This window comes from Sciurus carolinensis, chromosome 16, assembly GCF_902686445.1.
Source record: "Sciurus carolinensis chromosome 16, mSciCar1.2, whole genome shotgun sequence".
NCBI classification, from domain to species: Eukaryota; Metazoa; Chordata; class Mammalia; order Rodentia; family Sciuridae; genus Sciurus; species Sciurus carolinensis.
In genome coordinates, this window is record NC_062228.1 from 34,760,899 (window position 1) to 34,782,844 (window position 21,946).

General features: G+C 38.3%; 1 protein-coding gene across 1 annotated transcript in view; it reads right to left on the minus strand.

Moving 5' to 3' along the window:
- Positions 1 to 721: 721 nt before the first annotated feature.
- The window catches only part of Lonp2 (lon peptidase 2, peroxisomal), a 116,136-nt gene continuing 94,911 nt past the window's right edge, over positions 722 to 21,946 (minus strand). Inside the window, exons 12-15 of the mRNA XM_047528661.1 lie at positions 15,154 to 15,296; positions 6,060 to 6,267; positions 5,464 to 5,654; positions 722 to 1,815 (exon numbers count right to left, since the gene is read on the minus strand). Of these exons, the coding sequence (XP_047384617.1) occupies positions 1,594 to 1,815; positions 5,464 to 5,654; positions 6,060 to 6,267; positions 15,154 to 15,296 (764 nt within the window). The 3' untranslated portion in view covers positions 722 to 1,593. The remainder of the gene's footprint in view (positions 1,816 to 5,463; positions 5,655 to 6,059; positions 6,268 to 15,153; positions 15,297 to 21,946) is intronic.

Sequence of the window (21,946 nt, forward strand, 5' to 3'; positions counted from 1 at the left end):
CCAATTAAAGAGGTGAAGAAACAACTTAAATTTCAAACAAGCTCCCTCTTCCCAACTAACAATGCTGGAGAAAAGGTCATGTAATTAAGTGTCACACACAGGGACAACTCACGATTTTCTCAGGAGGCTTCTTTCAAAAGGGAAGACATGCTCAGAGCAAGAGGGCACAGGCAGCCTGAACACTGTACAAGTTCAAGCAACATGTTCAGGACTAAGGAAGAATACAGAGAACCCTGAGTTTTTATAAAATGTTTTGTTGCCATTCTGGGTGGAATGAGGCAGAGCAATTTGGGTGTGGATTAGCCTCCTCTGGCTGCTGAAGGCAAATTAACAGTCCTGGCATGTTTCTTTTATTCCCATGTGAGATACACTGCATAGAAATAAAATTACAGTAGTTGATAAGATAGTCAGTGAAGTGTTTTTGAATGTCCTGATGTTCTTTGTTTCCCAATTGTCATAGTAGGCCTTAGCAGAGTTTTGGAAAACTTTCAGACCTTCTAATTTCAGAAGTTCCAAAATATCTTTATCTTCTTTTTTTTTGGTACCAGGGATTGAACTCGGGAGCTTAACTATTGAACCACATCTCCAACTCTTTTTTTATATTTTATTTTGAGACAAGGTCTTGCCAGGTTGCTCAGGCTGGCTTTGAATTCCCAATCCTCCTGCCTCAGCCACCCTAGCCATCGGGATTACAAGTGTGCACCACTGTGCCTGGCTCTGTTCTCTTTTATAATATAAAATTTTGACTCCTGAAGTCTAGTACTGCCTGGAATAATAATTAAAACTGCTTAATGTTATTTTACATTACATTCTAATCTTCAAAGTAATAGTGAATAAGGTACTACTATTTGCATTTCACAGGAAAAGGAGGATACAAAAAGCTTACACAGCTATTAAGTAGAAGAGCTTGCCCTCATAGTTATCCTACTACCTTGGACTGAATCACAAGATAGGTATGGGAAGCAGACAGACTTGGGAACTGGCACTAGCAAACTAACAGAAAGGAGTAGCAGGCGTCAGAATTTGAAGCCTAGGGACGGTTCCCTAAGGGAGAGCTGTGCCTCCCTCTAGGGACTGAACTTTCCTGAGATTACAGGCACCCAGGGCCAGGATGTTTGTTCTCCACAAGGACAAATAGTTGGCTCTTTTCATCTTTGCCAAGTTCCCCTTCTAAGTGATTGGTTCTAGGGTTCAATAAAGTCTACGGGTGAATCTGCTGAGGTAATGGTTTATACCAGTGGTTCCTGAAGTTGCCTGTATCAGAATTAGCTGGAGGACCCCATACCCCCAGAGTTTTGAGTCAGGTCTGCAGTGGCCCTGAGAATTTTTATTTCTAACAAGTTTTCAGGTAATATAGATGCTTGGGTTCTGGGGACCACATTGAGAATAGGGATTCCACTGAAGACAAGACAATTCTGTTTTTATCAGTTTATTAACAGTTCATGTTTTCATAATAAACACTAGCCACTACTTGAGTGAGGTTCATTACTCTTGTGATTTTGTTCATTACTCCTACTGGTGTGAATAAAATCAACCTTGTCGGTACCTTTCAGTACTTCCAAACTTTAAATTCTAGCAGGTTGAGGCTGGGGCCTACAATTTGCTATTTACCAGACCAGGTCTGGTCTTGACAGTAAAGCCACCATCAAAAGCTGCATTAAGAACTTCATCCAGGCAGCTTGCTGTGACAAAACTTAAATCCTGTCGTACATTGCTTGGGATTTCTTCAAGGTCCTTTTCATTCCTCTGAGGAATAATGATTTGCTTTAGTCCTGCTCTGTGTGCTGCCAGAACTTTGTCTTTAATTCCACCCACCTGTAAGGAGAGAAAACATTTTAATGTTTTGATTACCCTCAAGCTGTGGAAGAACCCATGCTCCAACTTTCTTTCAGAGTATAATTAAGACATCTAAACCATCTTCCATTTTGTTAATAGTATAGGAAAGCCATTAAAAAGGTTAAAAAAAAGTAAGCTATTTTTTTGTTTGTTTCTATTACTGTTACATTAAATCATTTTAAACAGGAGAAAATCCTAAATTTTTGATAGACGTGGGTGGGTACCTCACCTATCAACAATTCTTTTTGTTGTCAAGGTTAACTAAATATTCCATTTTGTGATCACACCAATCTTCAGGTTTATTCTGAAAAAGCATTAGCATTACTTTGACCGTAAATACTGTTCTTATTAAATGGATAAATGTTTGAAAAGATAAATATATTTATCTTGATTTAAATCACACAATGTAACATGTCAAACATTATATGGTACCCTATTAATATGTACAATTTTTATATTTTTATGTTATCTGTTAAAAATGAAATTAAAAAATTTTAAAAAGATATGATTGCCAAAGGAGAGAGAAAACAAAAAACAAAAAAAAACCACTTCCTACAGAGCTTAGTAAACCAGGACCTCTGTGTCACTTCATGAAGAAAACATACCTCAAAGCTATCTAGTAGTTTTAAAATATATCCACAATGGTCCCTTCACAAAAAGGTGGAGCCTTAATTCCCCTCCCTCTAAATGTGGGCCAGGTTTATGATTCCTGTACAAGAGTGTGGTGGGAGTGATGCTATATGACTTTCAAGGTTAAGCCTTTAAAAAAAAAAAAAAAGCACTTGTACTTGGTTAGATCTCCCCAGTCACATCCCCCCGAGGTAGGCAGCAAGTCATCACCTTTGAGGTCACCCACACAGCCTATAGAAAAGCCTGTAAGGCGGAGATCTGGGGTCTCTTGCCAACACCAGACCTAATTTATTAGTCACGTGCATGAGCTATCTTGGAAGCAGATCCAGCCTCACTCAATCTTCTTATGACTGACATGGCTGGTGGCTTGATTGTAAGATGAGAGACCCTGAGCCAGAAAAAAAGTAGCCAAGCCTCTCCTGAATTTCTGAGCCATGGAACTTTTAGAATAAAAAAAATATTATTGTTTGGGGGTAATGTATTATGCAGCAAAAGACAACAGAGCTCTCAATCATACCACCTACAACATGTAATCCCAGGAGAAAGCCCTGGGAGCTCTCCAGCCATCTGCTCTATCAGGCCTTCCTGCACAGCTGTCACACTACCCTCATTGTCCCACCCCACTGTCATCCCCTGAAGTTTCCTTCATGCCACTGGAAGTACACTCAAAAGTACCTTCTTCAAAAAAGAATGTAAGATAAATGGATTCCATTTGCACATAGAAAAAAGTCTACTTTGCCTTCATACTCCATAGTAAGTAAGGTCATGTACACAAAACTAGATTTAAAATCACTTTCATTCAGTTTTGAAGATATTGCACATCCAGTGTCACTTATGAGACAGCTTTATCCTTGGTGATCTGCAAGGCCAGGAGGATGAAATCTTCCTGGTTGGTACACATCCTTCAATCGGAGGATACCTTCAATTGGGGGACTGTTCCAGTTTTTCTTTGACAATTTGTTTCATTGCATTTTCCTCTTTGCCACAATTCCTATTAGATACTGAATCTATCAAATTGTTTTTTTTACTATAATTTTCATTGTGTGTGTGTGTGTGTGAGAGAGAGAGAGAGAGAGAGAGAGAGAGAGAGAGAGACTGGGGATTGAACTCGGGTGCACTTGATCACTGAGTTACATCCCTAGTCCCTTTTTGTATTTTGAGACAGTGTTTCACTAAATTGTCCAGGTTGACCTGGAACTTGAGATCCTCCTGCCTTGGCAGGAGGCCACCTAAGTAGTTGGGATTACAAGTGTGTGCCACCATGTCCAGCCTATAATTTTTTTTTTTCAGAGTAGTTCTTCAAGCAATTCTAAAACTGCACTTTTAAATCTGACAGCTTTGTCTTATCTTCAGTTCTTAAATTGTTTTCTTCAGCCTTAGCAGGTCTTTTAAATGCCACTGCTTTCCTTATGTCTCTTGTAATAGTTTAAAACTGAAGGCTTAACTCGGAGTTGCTGTGGCTTTCCTCAGCTAGGCATGGGGAAGCCTTTATGTGCATTGTTATTTGCCCTGAGGGGAGGAACCATCCATGTATAAGGCCTATTTTTCTGGAGATTTCAGTGACTCTCTTGGTTTTTCAGTTTCACATCTCATTCTTGTTCTATTGATCTGCATCATCAGGCTTTATCTGGATTTCTGCTGGGCAGTGTCTCTACTTCCAATTTTGATTCATCACCCAGGCCATTTCTATCTCTCCAAAGTTGGGTGAATTGTCAGCTGACGACCCCACCGGTTTTTAAATTCCTTGCTTAGTCTACCACCATGAACCAGGAGACCAAAGAAAGAATTTGTGGTCAATAAAGAACCTCTCATTTCCTTTTAAGTAGTCAGCTGTATGAACTACCACTGTATCTTGAACTACAGTAGTTCTAGGTTAAGGAAAAGAAGAGACAGATGATTCTTTTTGAATACAGATACAAAAATACACCATAAAACATCCTAACAGTTTAGAACATTACTTACTTGAACTTTTAAAAATTGGGGAACTGAGAGCATTTCTAGTGGGTTTGTTGTTGCTTTTGGTGTACTGGGGATTGAACCCAGAGGCCCTCTACCACTGAACTACACCCTCAGTCCTTTTTTATTTTGAGATAGGGTATGGGTGAGTTGCTCTGGTCCTTGCTAAACTGCCAAGTCTGGCCTTGAACTGGCAATCCTCCTGTCTCTGCCTCCATAGTTACTGGGATTACAGGCAGGTGCCACCACACCTGGCTATTTTTAATGATCTTGATTGGCAATTCTATGATCTACTTTCAGCATTACTTCATAAAATAAGGACTTTCTTAGAGTAAAGAACATTTCTTTCTCCTCTCAATTTGCCAAAACTTTGTTATAAACTGATAGTGGTAACTAATCACTTAAAACCCTAAATACTTTCTCAAATTCTATGCATTTTATCAGTGTTTTAAAAGTAGTTTAAAATAGGGATGGGAGTTCCAAGACTCAACAAGTATAGAACTTTTTCAAAACTTAACAATTACATATAGTTAATCTTTAAGTTGGTCTCTATACTATAGTTGTTTTTCTTTAATTCTATCAACTAAATCTAAGACGTCTACAGGTGGATGGGTGGTCTCAAAGGAAAAAGGTAAGAACTGGGCTCAAAGCTTAAAGACAACTATCTGATTTTATACACTCAAAACAGATTTAATAATAGTTAACTAAGATAAACTGTAAATCTATCATTTCACATGAAATCTATTCATTACTTACTTGAACTTTTAAAAATTGGGGAACTGAGAGCATTTCTAGTGGGTTTGTTCATGTGAATTGGTGATATTTCTGATGACCCCAGTTAGCAAGTCTTTTGGATGAGAAAACATGGGGAAAATGATAAGGTTTTCTCTTTTTAATCAAAAGTTTAAAGTATGATTAATTGCAGGTATAAAAATTTAATGTACATTTAAAACCAAAGTGTTTACAGAGAGAAGACAAACCACTTTTTAATTTAAATTTTAAATAAATTTAAAGCCATATAAGTAGTTTTTCCATACTTACTGGAAGAACAAGACCTCTTAGTGTAATTTCTCCAGTCATGGCTACATCTGAACGTACCAAGCGCCCACTAAAAAGGGAGGCGAGACAGGTTACTATGGTAACACCAGCAGATGGTCCATCTTTTGTGACAGCTCCAGCTGGGAAGTGCAGATGGATGTCTGTGTTGTCAAGAAGATCAAAACTTCCAAAAGCTTTAAAAAGGAAAAAAGGATTTTAATGTAGAAACACTGAACCTGTTTTCTTTTTCTCCTAAAAAAGAAAACCAGACAAAAATTAATGTTTTGAGTAAATGAATCCTTCCAAATATTAATGGATAGTACAATCAGAGTGAAGGTCTGGAAGAATAGATTTGTTCTATTCTAAGTAAGAGTCAAAACAAAGCACAATAAAATAAATCTTTTGAATTAGTTTCTAGTTCAGTACTAGAATCTCCATAGGGGTTCAAAAGCATAGGTCTGTACTTTACTGAATGGTGGCAGTGATAATTTAAAGCTCATCTTAATCTTTGTCATAGAATTGTGAGATGCCTCCTGGATCATGATCCGAAGGTGGTTCTTCCTTCACAGCTGTATCCCAGGTATTGTGAAGCCACGTACCATTAGTCAGATGGTATTTCTTTGCATTGCTGCGAAGCCAGCTAATAGCAAGATGGGCAGACTCCTTCATGACATCCCCTAGCTGGCCAGTCAGTGTTAACTGACCTTCGCCATCCATTCGACTTGCCTCCACAAACATGATTTTCCCACCTAAGGGAGTCCAAGCCAAACCTATTGCCACTCCTGGTTGACTCAAACGCTCAGATACCTTGAAAGAAAGAATAACAACAATCAGTTATGCCAACAAGTGCCAAGTTATTTTCAGACTAATTTAAAATCATACTATCCTTCAGGGGTCTGATTTTACCTTATAAGACTTAAGTTATGTATCTCAACGTACTTATTACCTAACATAACTCAGTCATATTTATCACTTACTTTCTGGCTTTCTGCCAGAAGACATACCTAAACTTCCTCTTTGGTATTTATCAGAAGTAATTTTACCTTAAAATTATGTGTGAATAACTTTGATTTTTAAGAATCAGATCTAGTTACATGTATTCTAATTTTCAAGAAGCCCAGCAGTCTTTATCTTATTTAAGTATCTTTATTAGGCTATACAAATGCCCATGTGTGCACAAAACACTCTTTCTCTCTATCTCACTCCAGAACCTAACTTTCCTGTAGATAATCATGAATTTGAGGAAACAGAAACCCTCTTACTAACATACATTTAAGATACATTGGCTCCAGGGGTCAAGTGCGAAGGTCTATATTACCCCTAGATTTTATTTCTTTACCACTTTACTTTCTCTGTTATCGCTGCAGAGATACTATAAAATATTACTGATATCTTAAGTTCATTCTTACTGATTGGAGTTCACTGTGCTGCCTGGCTGCCATTTTAAAATGAACATGCTATTCACCCAAGATCACGGGCCTATGTGATAAGCTGTATTGAAGTTATGGAAACAAAGCAACAGCTAAAGGACAGCAATATTAACATTTACTATATCCCTTGAGCCTCCAAATTTCTAATCCTATGGAAGTAATTTGTGTGAGAGGACTTGAGCACAATATGTCCACCAAACATTAATTCAACAGATTTTTCTACTGACAGATAACTTAGAACAGTAATGTTTGTAGTGTGGGTTTCTAGTTAGAGGGCTGGAATGCTGCTGCTTATTACTTTTCCAATGGGCTTGAAGAGTGAAAGTCTTGATTTTAAAGTTTACTTTAACATGTGGTGGCACAAGCTTGTATCCCAGTGTTGGGGAGGCTGAGGCAGAGAATTGCAAGTTCAAGGCTAGCCTGAGCAACTTAGCGAAACTGTTTCAAAATTTAAAAAAAGGAGGGGGGATACTGGGGATGTGGCTCAGTGGTTATGCACTCCTGTGTTCAATTCCTGGTACCAAAAAAAAAAAAAAAAAAAAAAAAATTGCATTAACTTCATAGGATAGGTTAGAGAATCAGGTGAATTGATGTAAGAATACAGATCTCAGTTCCCTCTGACTCTGGCACTTGCCATGTTCTAGATTTACTTGAAGAGAGAGGAAAGATCAATATGCAAAAATCAGTACTATTTAAACTAGTTGCAAATTTGGTGTTTTTCATAACATAAAATAAATTCTCTATAACTGAATGACATCTAGTTTGGCTCCATTCTAGGGTAGGGTTTAATAATCCTAAAGAAAAATTCTCATTATACTAAATCATGTTTAATTTAACACATAAAGTCATTTGGTGAACAGGAATAATCACTTTCTTAGAGCTGAATCCTCAATGTATTTGTCAAACAAAACTGAAAGGATCCCCCAAAAAGCAGTGGTGTGATTCTCCTTGATCACCATGTTGCTTCAAGAAACCAAGTCAGTTTTCCAACACTCACCATCTGCTGGAGAGTCTTGGTTCTCTGGGTAGAAGTGATTGAAAGAATTAACTGGAAAGGTGGGTGTAGATAACTACATATGGCTAAACCGAATGTATGCAGGCTCACAATCACTATTGTGACTTGGTAGTAAGTGTTCTGATAGATGAGACTAATGACAAATCTGTGGAACTCAACATCAGTGGGTTCTATCAAACCTGGAAACTCTGTGATCAAGGCCAAGAGTAGTTACCTGAGGAGTAAAGAACATTTAATTCTTAGACTTGAAGTCATATTCTTTGAGGGCATGTGCTCTTATTACAATGAAACCAAATAATCAAGCACCCAGGTTCCACGTTTCTCCCTCAGAAATGAAGGGGTACAATACATATCTTGAGTGCAAGCCATCCCTCTTCAGAAACAAGCTGTGCTCTCTAGCATTCCCTACAAAGTGACTCAACACCATCATTATAAAACAGTGTTCATCTACCAGTCCTATCCTTTCAGCTTGTATTCCCATTACTGGTTTATAGAATCATTGGTTATATTGGCCAAGACAGGTTCAGGCTTGAATTTCAGGATTTTTCCCACTAGATACCAAAGTGGAACCTTAGTACCTCAGTATTTCTGTTCCTCAATTTTCTACTACTACTAGGAATAAGGTAAATATGCAGACCAAGTCTCATGAGGTTGCATTCTTAGTATGACATCAGTGCTTAAGGAGCATTTGTGTATCAATTTGACACTGCTCTTCCCTCTTGATTGGCTAAAAATAGTGATATTTGACTGAAACAATTTTTATGTTCCTTCCAGGGCTGTCAGCATAGTAGTACCTGATAATCTCTTGGAGTCTTCATACTGAAACTACAAGCTTTGAATGTATGAATATTGATTTTTCTAGTTGTGGATTTGTTTTAGTAGCATTAAGAATAGGCCAGGGCAAATTGTTTCCCTTGGAGAGGTGCTGGGGTCTATAACAGTCATATATTTTATTTATTTTTTCCAGTTCAAGGGATTGAACCCAGGGTTTCATGTATGCTAGGCAAGTGCTCTATCACTGGGCTGAACCCTAGCCTTGCCACTGTCATTTCTTAAAGCTGTATTATATAGCCCTATTCTGCCCTAACTCTCACACAGATAACAGCTGCTTTAAGATCTTGTGATCACAGAGTTTAAGATCAGTTGCATATGCCTGTAATCTCAGGAGGCTGAGTCAGGAGGATTGCAAATTCAAGGCCAGCATGGACAACTTAGCAAGACCCCATCTCAAAATAAAAAAAAATAAATAAAAGGGGCTGAGGATGTACCTCAGTGGTAGAGCACCCCTGGGTTTAATCCCTAGCACACAATTCCCTACCCCACCAAAAAAGATCTTTTAGGGCCTTTTCTTAGGGTGCTGGGCCAGACTGGGTATGCATCAAAGTGGTCTTTAACAGGGGACATGCAGCCTGTTTAGCTAGTGTGGGATGGAGATGTCATTTACTATCATGATTCTTTGGGGCATTTAGTTAGTGTCCATATATTTTGCCCATTTATTTCTTTGTCCATTTCTAGCAGCTGATTTTGTTCGCTTGAAAAATGAGCATGATGATGGAATTCCTTGGAACTCACCTTTGGGTGTACCCTATTCAGGGTGGTTTTAAAAGTGCATGTTTATCCTCTTCCTTTTATTGCCTGTTAAGGGCAGTAACCTTTAGGTAAGGGCTTTTCATACACCACAGTCAGCAGTGGATACTGAGATTTCATACAAGGTGGGGGGACTATCTAAAAACATGGAAGGAGTCAGGGACAATCAAATGACATGAATCCTGTCCCTAACCAAGTGTACTCATGGTCCTTCATCACTTTGGGGGTACCTATTGCTCACACCCCCTCCAAAAAGCAGCCTGATTTTCTTTGGTGACCTACTCTTTTCATGTAATCTCCCTGAGGCAGAAACCCAGGATCTTGTCTCCCACTGGAGAAAGTACAAGGGCACAGTGAGGGAAAAGCATGTGGCCTGAAGCCAGAAGGCCCCTCCAAGGATCGGGGCGTGCTTTGAGCTAGGTCTGCACTGTGAGAGCCTTATGGCATGGACCTAGGCCAGGCTGCCTCAGGACACTTGCGCCTGTACCCACTCTGCTCTTCTCTGCTGTAGCACAGGAGACTTTTACTTTATTGTTATTTTAAAAAGTGGGTTTAACTGATCTTTCTATAGGAAACTTTATGGCATTTGAAAAGGTGACCTATGATACAGTTCCTAAATTTGAAATCTAGACTATGTTCCTAGAACCTATTTTTCAACTCATTTAGAGAATTCTAAAGGGATATAACTCATTAATAAAAGTGTGCCTTCTCACCTTTCTTCACTGACAATTTGCTAGGTCAGTAACATTTTTGGTACTAATATATTTTTAGAGTCACATCTTCAATGAAACTAAAGAACAATAATGGGTTATTAAAGGTTATTAAATGTGGATACAAGAATATAAAAAAGGTTTTTATTTTTTGTTTTTTTAGGGAGCATGGTAGTTGTAGAAACTAGTATTGGTTCATTTTTTTACTGGGTACTATGGTGGGCATTTTATAGCTCTTGACTCACCAAATTCTACTAGCTCTCTATAACATGTACCCCATGTATCAGAGAGCAAATTTAAGGAGGCTGGATTTATCATTGGGTAAGAGGCCCCCTTACCTCGTTCAGACCATATTCTTCCTTCCTATTAAACCCCTGCTTCAGCAGCTGGATTTTCCTCTTCATTCTCTCCTCACTACCTTCCACACTCAGAGACTCTTCCCTTCCTTACTACCCTTTCTTCTGCTATCATCCTGGTATTTCTGGTGAACGCACGATTCCCATCCAGAATCTGGCTTCTCAGTTCTTTTTTATCACTTGAACTCAGCCATTCTCTTCTGGGTCCTTGTCACTAACAGAAAACATACTACCTCTGGAACCTGCACTTAAAGTCCTCCACCTGCCTGCTCCTCACTCTCACCGTTCTGGCTTACCTGTGTTCTTGCCATGGCCTCTGCCACTTTCTCCCTGCACACCAGCTGTGGGCTTCACTGCTGTCCTTGTGCAGTTAGCAGACTTTTTTCTTCCATCACTACAGTCTTTTCCTTGTACATGACTCAATATTCTTGATATTCTTACTACACTGCCAAGGGTATCCCTTCTCCTAGGCAAGCCATGTCCTCCACTTGTGCTTTGGATCCCACCATCTCACATCATCAAAGCATCAGTCCTGCTCTGTCTATTGGATTAACCTTGTCAGCAAATATGCTAAACAGTCCCCCTTTGAGCTCCCAATTCTCTCTAGTCACCTAATTCACTGCAATCATTCTCAGCTGAATTTCTGAAAATCTGCCTACTTAACTAATTCTATTTCCTTCCCTCGTTCTCTCTATAACACACTCTGAAATCTACCAACCCCATCATTCATTGTGAAATCTCTCCTTCAAAGTCACCTACAACCTCCATACTGTCAACTTCAACACACATTTTTCTTTCTTTTTTGTTTGGTACCAGAGATTGAACCCAGGGAGCTTTACCACTGAGCAACATCTCCAGCTCTTTTTATATTTTATTTAGAGACAGAATCTCACTCAGTTGCTCAGGGCCTCACTAAATTGCTGAGGCTGACTCTGAACTAGAATCCTCCTGCATCAGCCTCCAGAGCTTCTGGGATTACAGGCATGTACCACCATGCCTGGCTGACCTTATCTTCTTGATCTCTCAACAAACAGTATACACAATTTGACTTCCCTTCTTGAAATATGCTCTTTGTTTTCATGGCAGGACAACGTCCTTGTCCTCTTTTGTGATTTCGCGTTCTGTCCTACTTCTTTTTACGCCTTTTGTGATGGCTCATCTTCCTCTAAATAATCCCTACGTAATGGCATTCAGCAGGGCATGTTCCTAAGCTACCTGCTCTATTCCATGTACACTTTTTCCTTAGGTGATCTCAATATTTCTGGGGCTTTAAATATCCTCAATTTTTCTGACAATTCTATACTCCTTTGAATAATAGATCTGCATGTTTAAATGCCTACATTCAGATATTTCCTAGATATTTCAAATTTAATGTGTTCAACAGAGCTGTTTTCTTTGCAACACACACCACTTCTCCCCATCTTCCCCATCCAATAAATGGCACTACCACAAATACCCCATCCTTCTAGCCAGAAACCTGTAAGTTCTTTTGAAAACTTTCCTTCATTCCTCCTATATTCCTTCAGCAAGGCTACCTCCACTACTGTCAAGTCCACCTCTGAAGATGTATCTTGGATATACCCAGTGCAGCTACTCATTATCTCAGTACATCCTGTTTGTTTTCTTTCTAGCATCCATCTCAACTTGCAATTATTTGTTTGCTTATTTTTTCCTACACTATAGGAAGGTAGAAAACATATCCTGCCTATTCACGGCTGTCCAAATTAGGTTCTCAATATATATTTAAAGAATGAATAAAACTCTTTCTAGAAGCAACAACAGACCTTAAACTTTTGCCTTCATGGAGAATACAGGCATTCAAACAAAAAAGGAAATATTTCAACATGTATTCCAATATTCCCAATATAATCTCCCTCTTCAGATTTTTTTACCTAGAAAAGCATGAAGAAGGAGAGAGACAAGACTGGCCACTGTGAATTCTTTGCAAAGAGCAGAGGACTTGTTCCGTGCACCTGTACTGTTTCTCTAATATAATCAACAGCAAAACTTTGGAGCCAGGCAGACCTGGAAGCATCCAATTCTGGTATAAAGTGTGTTTTCTGGCAAGTTATTTAAATGCTCTAAGCCTTGTTGCTTTATTTATTATTGGAAAGACACCATAAGTGAAGAGCCTTTGTAGAGGGCCTTTCACTCGGGCTGACACGCTACAGATACACCAATAGGAATGGCCAAGAGGTGGAGCCCAGCCTCACCCTTTCCAAAACTGAGCACTTCAGTTGGTAAGAATATACTGTGAATGCAAAGCTGATGTAGAGCAGATGTCTTTTTTTTTTTTTTTTAAATTTTAACTGCCTTACATCATTACCACTGTCTTTTAGCAGGCAAGGACAGGAATTACCTTGGTCTGACAGAGTATCAAAGAAGAGTGGAAAAAATATTGAACTTGGACTCACCTCATCTGATTCTGAATGCTGATTCTACCGATCACACCTTCTGTGGAGTTACATAATTGACTGAATGTCTTTGAGGTTTTTTTTTTTTTTCTGTGTATAAAAGGGAAGACTTCGAAGTCTCAGTGGTGGCCCTCATGGATAATAAAGAAACATTCCATAAATCTTAATTTTATAGATTTAAAACTGAAGCAGGGACTGGGGGTGTAGCTCAGTGGTAGAGCACTTGTCTGGTATGCACAGGCCCCAGGTTTGATTCCCAGTCGTGCAAACAAACAAAAAGCTGAGGCAGAGTGTGGTTAAATAACTTGGGGCCAGTGGTCATCAGACAAGTAGAGACAGAAACCCCAGGTTACAGGGTGAAGAAAATGAACAAAATGTTCTAAACTCTTAGTCAGCTAAAATTCCATTTATGATAGGCAAAATGGCTATTAGAGTCTTCCTTTTGATTCACATTGGTTAGAAGAATTCACATGTAATAGCTCAGATGCTACAAGGAAAATAAAATAGCTTTTTCCAATGACATCAAAGAGAGTTGCTAAGCAGTATTTATAAAATATCTCATTTCTGTTCTTTTGGCTCTTTCTTTGCCAAAGCTCTGGGAATGTCAGCAATGCTTCCAAAACTAACATCAGCAGAAATGGCTGGGAAAAAAGCGTTTATGTAACACAAACATTCATCAATTTTTTGTTTTTATTTGTAGCTCTAGTTTAAATTCTTAAGAACTGCTGGAATGTACTTTTTCTGGACAGCCTAGAGAAAAAAGTCCATCAGGCCTGCAGGAATCGGAACCCATGTAGATCATCACTCAAAATCACTGATTCTCTCAGAATCAGGAAGGCAGGTTTTGTTCCCTTTCTCCACCAAAGTTTTGCTCAAGTTCTTTCAACATTTCAAAATTCAAATCCATGTTATCTTAAGGATTCAAACCACCCAAATAATGTCTCTGATTCTATTACTCAAGTCCAGATTTACTGTCAAAAGTAAATGAGTTCTGTTTTTGTAACAGTTTTATAGAGAGGCTCATTAGCTTTAATGACCAGTTCAGTGTTTAAATAGCTAAACAAGATGGGTTGGGGATTGTTTCTCCTTTACTTAGTTTTAAGAAGTTAGGGAAAACTAGAGCTGCTGGAATGATTTCAAACATTAGATGGAGAGATTTTTTTTTAAGCATAATTTATAAGATTCATTTTCTGGAAATCTTCCTCTTCAACTGACAAAAGAAGGGATAATAAAGCTAAATTCAGTAGTATAAAAACCTTTCTAGTAATTGGCTTATAAAAGCTCATCTAAGCATCCTATAAAGTATTTAATAATGCCCTCAATGGTTATTTTCTTTCTTTTTTTGGTTCATAGTTTATTCATTTATTTTTTACTGATGACAGAATTTTTATTTGCAAAATAATAAGTGTTAACTAACAATAAAATAAATATGTTACTGTGTCCAATATGATGAGAGAATGAACGTCAACAAAAGATTCCAACAATCTTCTGAGCCTTACAGCAGGACTATTCAACCTGTTTTCCAGAAATATTCCATCATCAAATCTATCATTTATCAATGGTCACTTTCTAAAATCTCTTTTCATCAACTGCCTCAATTAAGTTCTGAGGATCAGGCCTTCTTCCATGAGATAAAGTTAGGGGAAAAAGATGGAAATAGTGCCAGACCTGTGCTCAGGTTAACCTAAGGATGGCCTCAAACTTATGATCCTCCCTCCTGAGTTGCTGGAATTACAGGTGAGCCTAACCTAAGGGACTATTAACAATGAAACAATTGGCTTCATCTGGGTTTGCACTAGCAGCAGTTTGAAGCTAAAGCCATACTCATGTTTTCAGACATTCTGTATCAGATTGATTCCCTGACTCCTCTCCCAATCCCTTCATAGCACAAGAAATCCTTATGGTAAAGCACATACAGTGGGAAATTCAGAGACACTATTCATATAATGGAGCTGGATAACAGAAATAGGGTGGGTTTCTAAAACCTGACCAGGATCTCTGGCTCCTCCCAATAGTCACATATTCACATCAAGTACTGAAACACAATACCAAACAGAAAACATGTTTTTGACTGTAAGACAAACTCTGCCTCCAGAAACACCCAATTCTATTTTCCCCTTGACTTGTTAACCACCACAACAGTAAACTGGTTAGTACCAACTAAGAAATGATAATGATCACCTCCATTTCATACATCGGGGGCCCAAGGATGTCTTTCAGAGCGTGGAAATCAATCAAAATTGGCATTTCAGGTGGAAGGGCCAAGTCAGTAGTGTCATTTATAGATTCTGGTTTTGCATCTTCTAAGATGTGTTCTCTGCAACCTAAAAGAGAAAATTTTACTTATAAGTTCTAAGAGATTTGATGGTTTCAAAATTTATTAGTAAATATCTCACTTCAGTGGACTTCAACAGTCAGTCCTTTTTATGCATTTATTAAAGTACAAAAATTCACCTTGTATAACTATGGAAAGCAGGTGGAAGAATTAGTCCTTCAAGCCCCCTGAGGACTTATATGCAATTGCCTTGTTCGTTATTTTTGCTGTTGATTGTCTATCTCCCTTGTTACAGCATAAGTTCCAGGAGGGCAGCAAGCTGTCCTGTCTTCTTCTTAACCATTCCGTTCTTCATCAAGAACAATGTCTGGCAATGTTCAACTAATGGCCCTCACAGACCAGATACTGAAGAGTCAAATGCAGTGGATTACTTGTACAATTCTCTGTTAGATCAAAACAACTCAACTTTATGACCAACTTTCAATTCCTCTTTAGAGGAGTTTGATCAGGTGTACCATTTTCTAATGGGAAAAATGAACTGGGAAGTGATAGAACCCACATAAGCAATGTACCTTTTGTAAGCAAATAGCTTAACTCTAATATGGCTATCATTTGCCAATAAATAAATATAATGGTGAGAGAATATGAAGCCTGGTTTGAAATCCCTGTAATAATGGGCTACTTCCCTCAAGTATCTGAGAGCACTGGTTGGCTGATACCTTGTTAAAGTATAGACTGGTTTGGGCCTAGATACACTTAATAGGCACACTCAACAATGGATTTAACAGGCCTTCTTCTCTATCAGACTTTGTAATTCCAGTTTGAGAAAAAAAATATGTAACCTGTGGTCAGAAACCTAAAAAGAGGAATATAGGTTTAAAACATGTGCAAAATGTTGGGCACCATTCTAGCTTACTGCTTTTTCTTTTAGATTTACCTCATTAAATACTTCGTATAAAAATCTTTGTTACCTCTTTACATATATTGCCTTCTGAAATTGATCAAATATTAACAAACAATATATGATTACATCGTTACCTGACATTTGCTGTTTTAGTTTTGCTATGATTCGTTCATTCCTTATATTCTTCTCCTTTCTGATATCTCATGAAGTTGTAGGAATTTTTAAAAATAATTTATTTCCAAAAGTAATTACTAAATATAGCTAAGAGCAGCAAAACCTAATTTTAGATTCTAATGCTAACTTGAGACATCCTGGGGGTATCATAAATGATCCCAGTGTGGCCTTGAGGGTGAAGGGCTCTGCTGATTTACTTACTATTCTCCTGGGCTTTACTGGGCTCCTCTTTAAGACAGAATCAGGAGTGATACAGAAAAAAAACATAACAATTCAGATTTTCTGACAGAACAAATTATGCTATGCAAAGTGTTAAACCTCTGACTACCTGTCTCTGTGGACTGTGAAGTGCAGTACACATATTGTATCAGAGGTGTTACATCTTTCTCGAATTACATGTACTCTCATAATCACACTTGCAAGGTTTGGCCCAATCATGTTCTAAGAAATCTTCCCTGATCTTTTTAACTTCTTTTATGTCACCTGTTTGTTTCACAACAAACAAGTAATTACTGAATTTCTCAGTAGCTTGTGGAAATGGTAGATTATCTGCCTGTTGTTCTGTTTGCGACATATTTATTCCAAGCAATAGTAATGATCCTGGGTAGGAAAAAACTCCAGTGATCAGTTTGACTACATGAAGATCTCAGAGCAGAAGATAAAGCAGGTGTCTTTGCTTAATTAAAATTAATGCACAGAAAGAAAAGCACTACTTGGTTCAGGTTACTATACTCTAAAGATGCAAGGAAGTGGTACTCTGAAACTTCAGCCAGTGCAGGGAGGCTGCAAGTTTCTCCAGCATGAGGTGCTTTGTGAGCTTTTCGGAGATCTAATTACTATTACCAGCAACTATTTCACTATCTCAGGAGGAAGTAAGGCTGGATGGGTGAAAGCCTATCCACAATTATGTAACCAATGCTTCAGGACATCCAATCCCTTTCCAACTGTGGTACTGAATTCAATGCTTTGAGCATTGAGCAGTTGGGGGTGGGGATAGCTATTTCTAATAAAACTGCACCTTATAATATAAAGGATGGCAACTCAGGCACAGCAGCTGTACTATAAAATATTCAATGAACTCAGAACTAATCTGCACTACAAAATGTTATTTCCCATGGCTGGGGTTGTAGCTCAGTGGTAGAACGCTTGCCTAGCATGTGTGAGGCTGTGAGGTACTGGGTTAGATTCTCAGCACTACATATAAATAAAATAAAGGTTCATCAACATCTAAAAAAATTTTTTTAAATGTTATTTCCCATCATTAGAACACAAGCCTAGAGAACTAAAGCACCAGTCAAGAAAATGATGCCAGATAAAATGGGAGACTGGATTTTAAGAATCATCCACTCCCAGGTACAATGGTACACACCTGTAATCCCAGTGACTCAGGAGGCTGAGGCAGGAGGATCCCAAGTCCAAGACCAGCCCCAGCAACTTATCAAGACCCTAAGCAACTAAGTGAGACCCTTTCTCAAAATAAATAAAAAATAAAAAGGGCTGGGGAGGTGGTTTAGTGGTAAAGTGCCCCTGGGTTCAATCCCCAGTATGCCAAAAAAAAAAAAAAAATCACCTCATGTAATACAACAAGAGAAAGAAAATGCTGGATTTTCACAGAATACATGCTAGATTCCTCATTAAAATAAAGAACAAGTAAAATACCACCTTATACATGCCATGTGGGGAATGAGGCCCAGCTACAATTAAACCTTCCCAGTCTCATGTACAGGTTTTGAAGTACTCTGTTCTAGATCAATGTTCTCCCTCTCAGAAGGGATCAGCACCAAGAAAAGACAGGTTTTATCCAAGACTATTACATTCAAGCAGGATGGACTTTTTCAGGGAAGGTAAAATAGCAACAAAAATTCAACATGCTGGCATAACATGGACACCCCCCCATCCCACCTCTCCACAGATTCTTCCTACAGGAATTAATGTAGTTTCTTCTTTATGGACGACTCTTCTCTTAGACTAAATAATGCAATAGTGATTGTTTTTTAAAATTTTTAAAAATTTGTTCTAATTACACATGACAGTAGAATGCATTTATGCATTTTGATAATAAATGGAGTATGATTTCTTATTTTTTCTGAATGTATATATTATAGGATCACATCAGTCATGCAGTCATATATGTACATGAGGTAATAATGTCTGTTTCACTCTATCCTTCCTACCCCCATCCCCCTTTCCCTCCCTTCACTTCCCTCTACCTAATCTAAAGTAACTCTATGCTTCCCTAGCATGCCCCCCTACTTAATGTGAATTAGCATCCACATATCAGAGTAAATTGTGGTTCTTAACAAATGGTTAATATGCATATTAAAATGATTGTTTAAGAAGTAAAGAAGTTTAAGTTATAAAAGCCAGATGTCACTTTTCTAATTTTTAAAATAAAGTAACTAGTAAAGAAGTTTAAAAAATAACAAAGGTCAACATTAAAGAAAGAAGAAACCTTTTCAGTGTTGCTTATGGTTCAATTTTTCAGGAAAGTAATGGCAATATATTAAATATTTCAGATGTTCATAACCTTAGACTTAGTGATTTTTTTTTTTTTTTTTTTGTAGCAATCTACCCTTAAGGACATAAAACAAAAGTACAGATAACAGTTTACATACGGAACTATTTACAGTAGCACTCTATATAGTAGCAAAAATCAGACTCACTATAAATAATGAATGTCAGAAACACGGTTAGGTGACCATGGCACAGGCACATCCATTTGATAAAATATTACACAGTCACTAACACTGGTTTCCAAGTTTTTTTAAGTAATGTAAAAAATTCTTTTCAAACAAGGTTAAACCTGGGGAAAGAGAGTGTAAAATTTCACGCAGTATGATCAATACACCAAGTGATATGGTCTAAAAATGTTAATAGAAGTTATTCCATGTGTTATGAGGTTAGCTTTACATGAAATAGTAGTTTCCAAACCTGACTCTGGCTTCCTAGTTGGCATTGAGCAAGGTTACTTCACCTCTTTGCATTTGGTTTTCTAATCAGCAAGATAAGAATAATGACAATACCCTCAGAGTTTTGGGGAGAGGTACTGATTTACACTATTAGCTATTAGCTACTATTAGCTCCCTTTTACGGTAATAATTACTATAGACTTCTAAGACTCACTTTTTTTTTTGGTACTGAGGATTAAACCAAACCACATCCCCAGCACTTTTTTAAATATTTTATTTAGAGACAGGATCTCTCTGAGTTGCTTAGGGCCTTTCTAATTTGCTGAGGCTGGCTTTGAACTCATGGTCCCAAACCTCAGGGATTATAGGCATGCGCCACTGCACCAGGCAAAACTCACATATTCTTACTCTATAACCCTTTCATTTCAAGAAAACAAAGTACACAACTTGTCTCAACTCAGGAATAGACAGGATTCTGACCACAATCACCCAACTACTGGGAATATGTAAATTCAATATACATTTTAAAAAAAGATCTCAAGACTTAGCCCTATGCTATCCTATTTATTACTATTATATTGAATATAAATACTACCTATTAAAATTCACTTTACAAATAACAGAAGCATATTCTTAAAAATAATAAAGTGCTCTTTAAAAAAAGGCTATTAAATAGAGGTTGAAGAGAAAGGTCATGGGAGAGTAAAATGAGTACAAAAGTTAGTCAACCTCACCCTAATTCAACTACTTTTATTTTAAATAAAATTGGACATAAAGTGGGAAAGAGCTATAGTTTTTTGAGTTAATTCACTCTCCTCAGGGACATCCCCAGGCTCTTCTTTCACTGATATTACCAGTCCGTTCTGAGTCTAATTCAGACACAGCAAGATGGTCAGAGCAAACCAGAGGAGTCTGACTGCACTGAGGCAGCAGATAAACAAAGGGCAGCGGGGGCAGACCAGCAGCTGCACGGTGGTGAGGGCTGCTAGGGCAGTGAGAAGGAGCCGGGGTGTTCCCGCCGAGGGCTGAGCCACACTCTGGAGCTGACGCCACCACAGCTATTGTGAAGGGATATTCTATGGCTGCAAACTCCTCAGAAGGAAGGATTAGGTTTTTCCTAAGCAGCTGTCACTGGGGAAACTCAAATCTTCTCCACCCAAGTTTTTTACTTTGCTACAAGAACATGTTTTCTATGAAGATCCAAAAGTAGATCCAAAAGCTTCAGAATCACTGTGGGCAGGAGGGAGGAAGGGAGGTACTCCAAAAGGAGGTAAGGAGAAAGAATGTTGGGATGTAAAAACCGCAGGAAACTTCAGTAGCTGTTTTGTTTTGTTTTCCAATTCCTTCTTTTTGAATAAATCTTCCAGCAAAACGGTGTCTCTTGCAAATGATCCAACCAGTGGAGGCCTAATACCAACAATTTCCCAGAATGTGATGGAAACTGAATCTAACTACAGATATCCCTGGGTTACCAATAATCATCTTTATTCAAGACAGAACATTTATCACTGCTTATTCCTTCTATTCTGCTTACCCTTTCAAGCCCATGAAGTTCAAGTTCCATGAGTTCAAAAGCTAAATTCTGTGTACAGAAGTATAACAGGAATCCCTTCTTCCATGTTTGTGTGTTTAGTTTTACAAACATCAAGCTTTTAATGCTTGTGGGTTAGGGATGGAGGACAGAAGGAAGGGGTGTACAAGAACATTGTTAACTGAAGTCAGCAATAGAACAAGGTCCACAGGGGCCTAATTCTCCACAGGAATGACTATTACTGTTTCTCTCATACTAATTTGATGTCCTTAGGAGACATGTCGTTCCTTGAGAATGCCTAGCTTATATTCTGGGCTTAGGAAATTCAGGAAGCACAGGACAGAACCATAAGACATAAAAATTTAAATGCTTGGCAGAAATTCAAAGATTTGGGCCAATCCATTTTATATAAGTCATTTATAAAGAAAAATGTCTCAGGAAGATTAAACAAATTGCCTGTAGTCCACAACAATCGCAGATGTTATTGGGACTCCTGACTCTCGGCCAGACACACCTATTATCCCTATAGTCCAGTCCAGAAAAGCCACCTGTAGCTCAGGAGTTCCTTGACAAGGCAAGGGAAACTGGTGGTAAATTTTGAGATTGGATTATTTGAACCAGGTGCAGTGGGGCATTCCCATAGTTTCAGCTACTGGGGAGGCCAAGGGTGGAGGACTGTTTGAGCCCATTGAGTTCAAGTCCTCTGGGCAATATAGAAAGAAATCCTGTTGAAAGAGAAAGAGAGAGGGTGGGGGGAGAGGGAGAAGGGTGGGGAGGGAGACAGAGAGAGAGAGAGAGAGGTATTAGATTATTTTTTCCTGATTCTAAATAATCAATATAATATAACTGGTATGAAGTGATATGAACAAATAGACTCCTTTCTAGGATTGTTGTCAGGGAAAACTATAAGACTTAGAAATGTATAAAAATAGACTACTGAGTGTTGAGTCTAGCATACCCTTCTGAGTTGTCTGTAAGTTGTAGAAAACTGTTTAGCAATGCAAATGTTTCTTTCTTTTTTTGGTACCAGGGATTGAACTCAGGGGCACCCAACCACTGAGCCACATCCTCAGCCCTATTTTGTATTTTATTTAGAGACAGGGTCTCACCGAGTTGCTTAGTGCCTCACTTTTGCTGAGGCTGGCTTTGAATTCGTGATCCTCCTGCCTCAGCCTCTCAAG